The 12,149-nt window shown below is 46.0% G+C and overlaps 1 protein-coding gene across 1 annotated transcript in view; it reads left to right on the top strand.

Moving 5' to 3' along the window:
• Window positions 1–11,771, top strand: part of PSMB2 (proteasome 20S subunit beta 2) — an 81,725-nt gene extending 69,954 nt beyond the window's left edge. Inside the window, exons 5-6 of the mRNA XM_063954454.1 lie at window positions 4,896–4,945; window positions 11,555–11,771. Of these exons, the coding sequence (XP_063810524.1) occupies window positions 4,896–4,945; window positions 11,555–11,656 (152 nt within the window). The 3' untranslated portion in view covers window positions 11,657–11,771. The remainder of the gene's footprint in view (window positions 1–4,895; window positions 4,946–11,554) is intronic.
• Window positions 11,772–12,149: the final 378 nt, after the last annotated feature.

Raw genomic sequence — 12,149 nt, 5'->3', positions numbered from 1 at the left:
TATTCATCCCGGGCGTGGACAACTGGGAAGCAGACTTCCTCAGCAGACACGACCTTCACCCGGGAGAGTGGGGACTTCATCCAGAAGTTTTCCACATGCTATTAAACCGTTGGGTAAAACCAATGGTGGACATGATGGCGTCTCGCCTCAACAAAACACTGGACAGGTATTGCGCCAGGTCAAGAGATCCGCAGGCAATAGCTGTGGACGCGCTGGTAACACCTTGGGTGTACCAGTCGGTATATGTGTTTCCTCCTCTGCCTCTCATACCAAAGGTATTGAGGATTATACGGCAAAGAGGAGTAAGACTAGTGGCTCCGGATTGGCCAAGAAGGACTTGGTACCCGGAACTTCAAGAGATGGTCACGGACGATCCGTGGCCTCTACTTCTGAGAAGGGACCTGCTTCAGCAGGGTCCTTGTCTTTTTCAAGACTTACCGCGGCTGCGTTTGACGGCATGGCGTTTGAATGCCAGATCATAAAAGGAAAAGGCATTCCAGAAGAAGTCATTCCTACCTTGATAAAGGCAAGGAAGGAAGGCACCGCGAAGCATTATCGCCGTATTTGGCGAAAATATGTTGCGTGGTGCGAGCAGCGGAGTGCTCCGATGGAGGAATTTCAACTGGGTCGTTTTCCTACATTTCCTGCAATCAGGATTGTCTATGGGTCTCAAATTGGGATCTATTGAGGTTCAAATTTCGGCCCTATCAATATTCTTCCAAAAAGAATTGGCCTCAGTCCCTGAGGTCCAGATTTTTATCTAAGGAGTACTGCATATACAGCCTCCTGTGGTGCCTAAGGTGGCACCGTGGGATCTAAATGTAGTTTTAGATTTCCTCAAATCCAATTGGTTTGAACCACTAAAGAATGTGGATTTGAAATATCTCACATGGAAAGTGACTATGTTACTGGCCCTGGCTTCGGCCGGGAGAGTATCTGAACTGGCGGCTTTGTTTTATAAAAGCCCTTATTTAATTTTCCATTCGACATAGGGCAGAGCTGCGGACGCGTCCGCATTTTCTCCCTAAGGTGGTATCAGCGTTTCACCTGAACCAGCCTATTGTAGTGCCTGCGGCTACAGACGACTTGAAGGACTCCAAGTTGTTGGACGTTGTCAGAGCCTTAAAAATATACATTTAAAGGACGGCTGGAGTCAGAAAATCTGACTCGCTGTTTATACTGTATGCACCCAACAAGTTGGGTGCACCTGCTTCTAAGCAGTCGATTGCTCGTTGGATTTGTAACAAAATTCAACTTGCACATTCTGTGGCAGGCCTGCCACAGCCTAAATCTGTTAAGGCCCATTCCGCAAGGAAGGTGGGCTCATCTTGGGCGGCTGCCCGAGGGGTCTCGGCATTACAACTCTGCCGAGCAGCTACGTGGTCAGGGGAGAACACGTTTGTAAATTTTTACAAATTTGATACCCTGGCAAAGGAGGACCTGGAGTTCTCTCATTCGGTGCTGCAGAGTCATCCGCACTCTCCCGCCCGTTTGGGAGCTTTGGTATAATCCCCATGGTCCTTTCAGGAACCCCAGCATCCACTTAGGACGATAGAGAAAATAAGAATTTACTTACCGATAATTCTATTTCTCGGAGTCCGTAGTGGATGCTGGGCGCCCATCCCAAGTGCGGATTATCTGCAATACTTGTACATAGTTATTGTTAACTAATTCGGGTTATTGTTTAGGAAGCCATCTTTCAGAGGCTCCTCTGTTATCATACTGTTAACTGGGTTTAGATCACAAGTTGTACGGTGTGATTGGTGTGGCTGGTATGAGTCTTACCCGGGATTCAAAATCCTCCCTTATTGTGTACGCTCGTCCGGGCACAGTACCTAACTGGAGTCTGGAGGAGGGTCATAGGGGGAGGAGCCAGTACACACCACCTGACCTGTAAAAGCTTTACTTTTGTGCCCTGTCTCCTGCGGAGCCGCTATTCCCCATGGTCCTTTCAGGAACCCCAGCATCCACTACGGACTCCGAGAAATAGAATTATCGGTAAGTAAATTCTTATTTTTAACTATTGCATCACTATCATTCCTATCTAGCCTTATGGCTTTTTCTTTAACTAGCAGTAGTTCAGTAAATATTCCGAGTCTGAGATGTTATTAATGGGAATGTGGAGGTCTGGGCAGCATTATTATAATTCTTCAGTCCATGCACCTTCCTTCCAAGCATCTTGAAGTGCTTTTGAGATAGATAGATAGAAAATTTAACCCACTATGTCTATGGCATTAAGTTTTAGCTTTCAATTGTGGTTGTGCTCTTCTGCATGGCTATAAGTCTTCATTCTCCCTACTAGTCCCAATTAACGCTAAACTCTTTGCTAAAACTGTGCCCTCACATACAACCCTGAATAATACTACATTAATGAAACGTATAGATTGTAAGCTTTCGGGCAGGGCCTTCTTACCTCCATGTCTGTCTGTTTTTACCCAGTTTTGTTCTATTAATGTTGTTCTAATTGTAAAGCGCAACGGAATATGCTGCGCTATATAAGACACTGTTAATAAATAATGACTTGATGGATAACTCCACATTTACACTACCCGTTCAGCATTTCAGTATGCCACCTTTTATTTAGTTTCTATTGCAAATTATGCAATTCTAGCCCAGTGAGCAACCTAGAATTGGTAACGGGACTTTCAGAGTTTAGAAAAAAGACAAGCATTTTACAGTGAGCAAGTATTGGGCTAAGAACTTACAGCTGTAATGCAGCAATTACCAAAAGGCTTGCCTGGGCCATGAGGCAATGCCAGTGGACTTCTGAAGACTGGAAGAAGGTCTTATGGACCATTGAATCAACATTTTTTTTAAATATTTTTAGTTCATCGTGCAGGGTTTTTGTGCACTGTTGTGTAGGAGAAACAATGGTTCCTCGGTGTGCGACAGCCATTCTCCATCACACAAAGTCTCAGATATTGATTGATGAAAGCAATATGAACACTCAGAGAATATAATTGTAATCAAATAAATTGGATTTATTTATTTATCAGCAGTTATTTATATGGCTCACACATATTCCACAGAGAATATTTGGCCATTCACGTCAGTCCCTGCCCCAGTGGACCTTGCAGTCTATATTCTCTACCACATGTACATGCACACACATTCATGCTAGGGTTAATTTTTTTTTTTGTTGGGTGCCAATTAATCTACCAGTATATTTTTGGATTATGGGAGGAAACTGGAGTACCCGGAGGAAATCCACGCAAGCATGGGGAGAATATACAAACTCCACACAGTTAGGGCCATGGTGGGAATCGAACCAATGACCTCAGTGCTGTGAGGCGGTAATGCTAAACATTACATTGTCTGGGATACCCCGTGATAAACTACCCAGTCTTGTTTTTTAGATCAACTGCACAAACCATCTGAAACCCTCCTACTTAAAGTTGCTTGTTCTGTCCACTGTAGGTTTTGTACATTTCCCTGGGACTAGAATAATAATCATTGTACATAGCTAGTTACGCTATAAAAAGCGGAGTCTCCATTTAAGAATAAACTAGTACCATGTTTTTTAGCTGAATACCAAACTGCGTTTCACAGTATCATGGACATTTAGGCAGTGAACTTTATTCCTGAAAGGCAGGCTGTTTCTAGAGCTCCATATTTCTTCACTTGTGCTGGCTTTTCCCTTGTGGGATGACCTTCTTAAAGTGTCAGACTTTTCTAGTCTTGTCAGAATGTAGTACTGTTTGTTACTCAGCAAGTTTTTCTTTCCACTTTTTAAGTGGCTTCTCTATAAAACTAACAAAGAGCCATAAACCAATACTGCTCAGCATGTACTGGTGGTAAAATGTACCCTCCTGCCTCAAAGGAACCCATCATAGCCCGAGGCGGCACATGGAGCTTATTCGGTAGTCCCGAAAGCTCTCATCCCAGACACATGAGGCTGGAATTCCGTCATGCCTCCCTCACCAACATAACTAATCGATTAGCATTCTCGTTATTGGGAAGACTTGTTACATATGCAACATGTTTTTTACCCATGGAAGCTATAGAAAGTGGGAAAGTCAAGCTTATTGCTATTAAAGTTTCATTAAGAAAACTACACTTCATTAGGGTGGTAAGTGTGTGGTTATCCCTGTAAATGTGTTCTCATATTCTTTGGTCAGCGTTCTGCAATGAAGCCTATGTTATAGCGTCACCAACGTGTGCCTTGGGCTTTTTATTTTAAACCTGTGCTTTGATGGTGGAGGTGGGAGGGTTGCACAGATTCTTAGGAATTTGAATCCTAGGGAATTTCCAGGAGTACCTAAGGTGTCAGAACACACACGTCAAGATCCTAAAGGATTTAATCACCAATTTGAGTGATTAAAGGACTGAGTTAAACAGGTGCTCCCCGTGGAGCACACATTGTGATTACCACCTTTTTTATGTACCACAATATTTATCTGCACTGTTTCATTATATTGAGTGTCATATTTGATACATGTGAAAGTAAAACACACCTTTATATAAGTATCCATTTGCATCATTTCACAAGTACTCAAACTGTAGGGGATGAGCGCAGTCAGGTGAAAACCAGATATCCGTATTGTACCTAAGGTGTCATACATATTCACATCACTCTGTAAGTAGGGTTGTAAGCAATATTGGGGCAGATGTATTAAGCCTGGAGTAGGGATAAAGCAGTGATAAGTGGAAGATTATAACGCACAAGCCAATCAGCTCCTGTCATTTTTCAAATCCATAATGATTGGCGGGTGCGTTATCACCTTCCATTTATCACTGCTTTATCACTTCTCCAGGTTAATACATCTGCCCCATTGATTTTTATTACAAATCTTTAATTTGCTGGTCCTTACTGAAAACATAACTTGAGGGCCATGACATGCTATCCAGCCTTCATCTTGTTCTTTTCTATAGTCTGATACATTTTTTTCTTTCAGATCTCACACGGGAAGAGGCAGTAGAGCTTCTAAAGAAATGTATAGCAGAGGTAAGAGATTATTAGGAATATTAAAGGTCCGCTTTTTGGACTTCTTTGTTTTGGGGTTTTTGCAAATGGCAAACCTACAGTAAATATTGGTTAGATGCAGTAACTAGTAGGGAGCATCTAACATGTTCCTCTTCCTGCAGATTTCCAATATGCAGGAGGCGCAAGGAGTTTTCATATTTCTGTCTATGCCCAGCTTCCACAGTTACGTCCTGAAACCCAGCGCCATTGGCTTTGAACAGAGTAGTGCGAGTAGCTTTTTCATATAACTGCGTTCAATCCACTGATGCTGGCCAGGTGCAGTGGCAGGAGCTGGGCATTAGCCTGCATATGCACTTTCATTTGTCTTTTGTGAAAGTTGCATGAACTCTACTAAACTTTTACATATAAATTAGGGATTATAGATTCAGAAATGTTGGCATTTTTCTTTTAATTTACTATCCTAAGCTCTTCTACACTTACTATATGCAAACTAATCTTATTTTCATTATAGATACCATTCTCTGTTACTAGTGGACAGAGCTTGAAGTTTAATATTATAACCTCTTAACCAACTATCCATTCACTTCTGTTGCAGAGGTGCTTTCAGGTCTTGATCCCCTGTGTATAATATTATTATTCATTATTATATATTATTTATATGGTGCCACAAGGGTTCTGCAGGGTCTAACCAAGTATAGTGGTTTTTCTGTTTTCTCTGACGTCCTAGTGGATTCTGGGGACTCCGTAAGGACCATGGGGAATAGCGGCTCCGCAGGAGACTGGGCACAGCTAAGAAAGATTTAGGACTACCTGGTGTGCACTGGCTCCTCCCACTATGACCCTCCTCCAGACCTCAGTTAGAATCCTGTGCCCGGCTGAGCTGGATGCACACTAGGGGCTCTCCTGAGCTCCTAGAGAGAAAGTATATTTTAGGTTTTTTATTTTACAGTGAGATCTGCTGGCAACAGACTCACTGCAGCGAGGGACTAAGGGGAGAAGAAGCGGACCTACCTAACTGGTGGTAGCTTGGGCTTCTTAGGCTACTGGACACCATTAGCTCCAGAGGGATCGACCGCATGGAACCGGCCATTGATGTTCGGTCCCAGAGCCGCGCCGCCGGCCCCCTTACAGAGCCAGAAGCAAGAAGAGTCCGGAAAATCGGCGGCAGAAGACATCAGTCTTCACCAAGGTAGCGCACAGCACTGCAGCTGTGCGCCATTGCTCCTCATACACACTTCACACTCCGGTCACTGAGGGTGCAGGGCGCTGGGGGGGGGGGGGGCGCCCTGAGCAGCAATAAAAACACCTTGGCTGGCAAATATATCACAATATATAGCCCCAGAGGCTATATATGTGATAAATACCCCTGCCAGAATCCATAAAAAAGCGGGAGAAAAGTCCGCGAAAAAGGGGCGGCGCTATCTCCCTCAGCACACTGGCGCCATTTTCTCTTCACAGTGCAGCTGGAAGACAGCTCCCCAGGCTCTCCCCTGTAGTTTTCAGGCTCAAAGGGTTAAAAAGAGAGGGGGGGCACTAAATTTAGGCGCAATATTGTTTATACAAGCAGCTATTGGGGGGAAAAATCACTCAGTTATAGTGTTAATCCCTGCATTATATAGCGCTCTGGTGTGTGCTGGCATACTCTCTCTCTGTCTCCCCAAAGGACTTTGTGGGGTCCTGTGTGTGTGCTGTGTGTTGGTACGGCTGTGTCGACATGTGGGATGAGGAAGGTTACGTGGAGGTGGAGCAGAGGCCGATAAATGGGATGTCGTCCCCTGTGGGGCCGACACCAGAGTGGATGGATAGGTGGAAGGTATTAACCGACAATGTCAACTCCTTACAAGGCTGGATGACGTAAAACAGCTGTGGGACAGCCGGCTTCTCAGCCCGCGCCTGCCCAGGCGTCTCAAAGGCCATCAGGGGCTCAAAAAAGCGCCCGTTACCTCAGATGGCAGACACAGATGTCGACACGGAGTCTGACTCCAGTGTCAACGAGGTTGAGACATATACACAATCCACTAGGAACATCCGTTACATGATCTCGGCAATGAAAAATGTGTTACGCATTTCTGACATGAACCCAAGTACCACATAAAAGGGGTTTTATTTTTGGGGAGAAAAAGCAGCCAGTGTTTTGTTCCCCCATCAGATGAATGAATGAAGTGTGTAAAGTAGCGTGGCTTCCCCCAATAAGAAACTGGTAATTTCTAAAAAGTTACTGATGGCGTACCCTTTCCCGCCAGAGGATAGGTCACGTTGGGAGATATCCCTTAGGGTGGATAAGGCGCTCACACGTTTGTCAAAAAAGGTGGCACTGCCGTTTTAGGATACGGCCACCTTGAAGGAGCCTGCTGATAAAAAGCAGGAGGCTATCCTGAAGTCTGTATATACACACTCAGGTTATATACTGAGACCTGCAATTGCCTCAGCATAAATAGTGCTGCTGCAGCGTGGTCTGATACCCTGTCAGATAATATTAATACTCTAAGACAGGGATAATAGTTTGCTAACATAGAGCATATTAAAGACGTCGTCTTTATATATAAAGGATGCACAGAGGGATATTTGCCGGCTGGCATCCAGAATTAATGCAATGTCCATTCTGCCAGGAGGGTATTAGAAACCCGGCAGTGGACAGGTGATGCTGCCTATAAAAGGCACATGGAGATTCTGCCTTATAAGGGTGAGGAATTGTTTGGGGATGGTCTCTGGGACCTCGTATCCACAGCAACAGCTGGGAAGAAAAAATTTTTACCTCAGGTTTCCTCACAGCCTAAGAAAGCACCGTATTTTCAGGTACAGTCCTTTCGGCTTCAGAAAAGCAAGCGGGTCAAAGGCGCTTCCTTTCTGCACAGAGACAAGGGAAGAAGGAAAAAGCTGCACCAGCAGCCAGTTCCCAGGATCAAAAATCTTCCCCCGCTTCCTCTGAGTCCACCGCTTGACGTTGGGGCTCGACAGGTGCGGTAGGGGCGCGTCTCGGGAACTTCAGGGACCAGTGGGTTTGCCCACAGGTGGATCCCTAGGTTCTGCAAATAGTATCACAGGGATACAGGCTGGAGTTCGAGGCGACTCCCCCTCGCCGTTACCTCACCTCAGCCTTGCCTGCTGCCCTCGGAGAAAGGTAGTACTGGTGGCAATTCACAAGCTGCACTTCCAGCAGGTGAAATCAAGGTACCCCTCCTTCAACAAGGCCGGGGTTACTATTCCAAAATGTTGTGGTACCGAAACCAGACGGTTCGGTGAGACCCATTCTAAAATTGAAAGCCTTGAACACTTATATACGAAGGTTCAAGTTCGAAATGGAATCGCTCAGGGCGATTATTGCAAGCCTGGAGAATTTCATGGTATCACTGGACATCAAGGATGCTTACCTGCATGTCCCTATTTACCCTCTTCACCAGGAGTACCTCAAAATTGTGGTACAGGATTGTCATTACCAATTCCAGACGTTGCCGTTGGTCTGTCCCCGGCACCGAGGTATTTACCAAGGTAATGGCCGAAATAATTATCCCGTACTTGGACGATCTCCTTATAAAGGCGAGGTCCAGGGAGCAGTTGTTCGTCGGAGTAGCACTATCTCGGGAAGTGCTACAACAGCACGGCTGGATTCTGAATATTCCAAAGTTGCAGCTGGTTCCTACGACGCGTCTACTGTTCCTGAGTATGGTTCTGGACACAGAACAGGATAAAAAGGGTTTCTCCCGGAGGAGAAGTCCAAGGAGTTGTCGTCTCTAGACAGAGAACTCCTAATACGTATACAGGTGTCGGTGCATCAATGCACGCGAAGAAATTCCATTCGCCAGGTCCCATGCAAGGATTTTCCAGTGGAATCGGTTGGACGTGTGGTCCGGGTCGCATCTTCAGATGCATCGGCGGATAACCCTGTCTCCAAGGGCCAGGGTGTCGCTGTTGTGGTGGCTGCAGAGTGCTCATCTTCTAGGGGGCCGCAGATTCGGCATACAGGACTGGGTCCTGGTGACCACGGATGCCAGCCTTCGAGGCTGGGGGGCAGTCACACAGGGAAGAAACTTCCAAGGCTATGGAAAAGTCAGGAGACTTCCCTACACATAAATATTCTGGAACTAAGGGCCATTTACAATGCCCTAAGTCAGGCTAGACCCCTGCTTCAACACCGGCCGGTGCTGATCCAGTCAGACAACATCACGGCGGTCGCTCATGTAAATGACAGGGCGGCACAAGAAGCAGGATGGCGATGGCAGAAGCCACAAGGATTCTCCGATGGGCGGAAAATCATGTGTTAGCACTGTCAGCAGTGTTCATTCCCGGAGTGGACAACTGAGAAGCAGACTTTCTCAGAAGACACGACCTCCACCCGGGAGAGTGGGGACTTCATCCTGAAGTCTTCCAAATGATTGTACACCGTTGGGAAAGGCCACAGGTGGACATGATAGCGTCCCGCCTCAACTTAAAGTTACAAAGATATTGCGCCAGGTCAAGGACCCTCAGGCGATAGCTGTGGACGCTCTGGTAACACCGTGGGTGTACCAGTCGGTGTATGTGTTCCCTTCTCTGCCTCTCTTACCCAGGGTAATGAGAATAATAAGAAGGAGAGGAGTAAGAACTATACTCATTGTTCCGGGTGGGCCAAGAAGAGCTTGGTAACCAGAACTCCAAGAAATGATCTCAGAGGACCCATGGCCTCTGCCGCTCAGACAGGACCTGCTGCAGCAGGGGGCCTGTCTGTTCCAAGACGTACCGCGGCTGCGTTGGACGGCATGGCGGTTGAACGCCGGATCCTGAAGGAAAAGGGAATTCCGGAGGAAGTTATCCCTACGCTATTTAAAGCTAGGAAAGAAGTTAACACTAACCATTATCACCGCATATGGCGGAAATATGTTGCGTACTATGAGGCCAGGAAGGCCCCAAAGGAGAAATTTCAGCTAGGTCGATTTCTGCACTTCCTACAGTCAGAGGTGACTATGGGCCTACAATTGGGTTCCATTAAGGTCCAGATTTCGGCTCTATCAATTTTCTTCCAAAATGGAACTGGCTTCACTGCCTGAAGTTCAGACTTTTGTTAAGGGAGTGCTGCATAGTCAGCCCCCGTTTGTGCCTCCAGTGGCACCGTGGGATCTCAACGTGGTGTTGGATTTCCTGAAGTCGCATTGGGTTGAGCCACTTAAATACGTGGAGCTATAATACCTCACGTGGAAAGTGGTCATTCTGTGGGCCTTGGCGTCGGCCAGGCGTGTATCAGAATTGACAAAAGCCCTTATCTGTATTTTATATGGGAAAGGCGGAATTGAGGACTCGTTCCCAATTCCTTCCTAAGGTGGTATCAGTTTTTCATGTGAACCAACCTATTGTGGTGCCTGCGGCTACTTGGGACTTGGAGGATTCCAAGTTACTGGACATAGTCAGGGCCCTGAAAAGTATATGTTTCCAGGACAGCTGGAGTCAGGAAGACTGACTCGCTATTTATCCTGTATGCACCCAACAAGCTGGGTGCTCCTGCTTCTAAGCAGACGATTGCTCGCTGGATCTGTAGCACGATTCAACTTGCACATTCTGCGGCTGGACTGCCGCACCCTAAATCTGTAAAAGCCCATTCCACGAGGAAAGTGGGCTCTTCTTGGGCGGCTGCCCGAGGGGTCTCGGCTTTACAACTTTGCCGAGCTGCTACTTGGTCAGGGGCAAACACGTTTGCAAAATTCTACAAATTTGATACCCTGGCTGAGGAGGACCTTGAGTTCTCTCATTCGGTGCTGCAGAGTCATCCGCACTCTCCCGCCCATTTGGGAGCTTTGGTATAATCCCCATGGTCCTTACGGAGTCCCCAGCATCCACTAGGACGTCAGAGAAAATAAGATTTTACTCACCGGTAAATCTATTTCTCGTAGTCCGTAGTGGATGCTGGGCGCCCGTCCCAAGTGCGGACTGTCTGCAATACTTGTATATAGTTATCGTTAACTAAAAGGGTTATTGTTGAGCCATCTGTTGAGAGGCTCTGTTATGTTCATACTGTTAACTGGGTATCATATCACGAGTTATACGGTGTGATTGGTGTGGCTGGTATGAGTCTTACCCGGGATTCAAAATCCTTCCTTATTGTGTCAGCTCTTCCGGGCACAGTATCCTAACTGAGGTCTGGAGGAGGGTCATAGTGGGAGGAGCCAGTGCACACCAGGTAGTCCTAAATCTTTCTTAGCTGTGCCCAGTCTCCTGCGGAGCCGCTATTCCCCATGGTCCTTACGGAGTCCCCAGCATCCACTACGGACTACGAGAAATAGATTTACCGGTGAGTAAAATCTTATTTTTTTTACTATCTGCTAAACTTATCCCTCAGCGATGACAGATTTCCATGTCGGAATTACTGTTTCCTTTTAAAAGTTCTTAAAAAAAACAACCCTGCTAACATGTAGCTAATTTTGATGCTATTGAGCAGCTACTGTATATATATGAACATGTGTTCTTACTTCCTGAGGATACAACTTCTCAAGCTAGTCACAATATTTGTATGTTTTACCTGCATAATTCAATACGGACTGCCGCTAATTTTAGCACTTTAACGCAGTTTTCCGCATCCCTTGCATTAATGTAATTTATGCCAACACCTTTTAGAAAGAGAGCAGATTGTACACACACACCTCTTTGTTTTCTGTCTTCCAGCTCCAGAAGCGGTTCATCGTAAGTCTGCCTTCATTCGCTGTGCGTGTCATTGATAAGGAAGGAATACATGACATGGACAGCATTCCTGCATCCAGCGTATAATCCTCCCTTACCTGACTGTCCCCTTTATTTTTAAAAATTTTGATTTCTGCTGCTGTTGAAAACTAGTTTCAATAAATATTCCCATGACCATGAAATGCGGGAAAATTGGAATAAACAGCTTGGCTTTTGTGTATTATTATCCACCCCCCACATAAACTTTCTGACTAAGGTGTCATTATACTACCTGGGCACTTACCACGGAGCATAAGCCGTTCATGCTTTTTCTGCTGCCGCTGCAAAGCAGAAGCCAGCTGCTGTACCTCATTTAAGGGGTCTATTTACTAAGCCTGTGACATGGCAGTTAGGAGGTGATTGGCTGGTGCTTTATCTCCATCCATTTTATCTCCACCCAGGGCTTAGTAAATAGACCCCTAGACCCGCTGAGGAGAGGGTTTAGTACATAATGAGAAGCGGTATGTGCAGGGATTTTCTCTGCCTTTTAGCATTCTCCCCCCTTAATACATGGACCTGTAAGACGGTTGCACAACTTTAG

Source organism: Pseudophryne corroboree, chromosome 2, assembly GCF_028390025.1.
Source record: "Pseudophryne corroboree isolate aPseCor3 chromosome 2, aPseCor3.hap2, whole genome shotgun sequence".
Taxonomy (NCBI): Eukaryota; Metazoa; Chordata; class Amphibia; order Anura; family Myobatrachidae; genus Pseudophryne; species Pseudophryne corroboree.
This window is presented reverse-complemented; position numbering and strand designations above follow the sequence as displayed.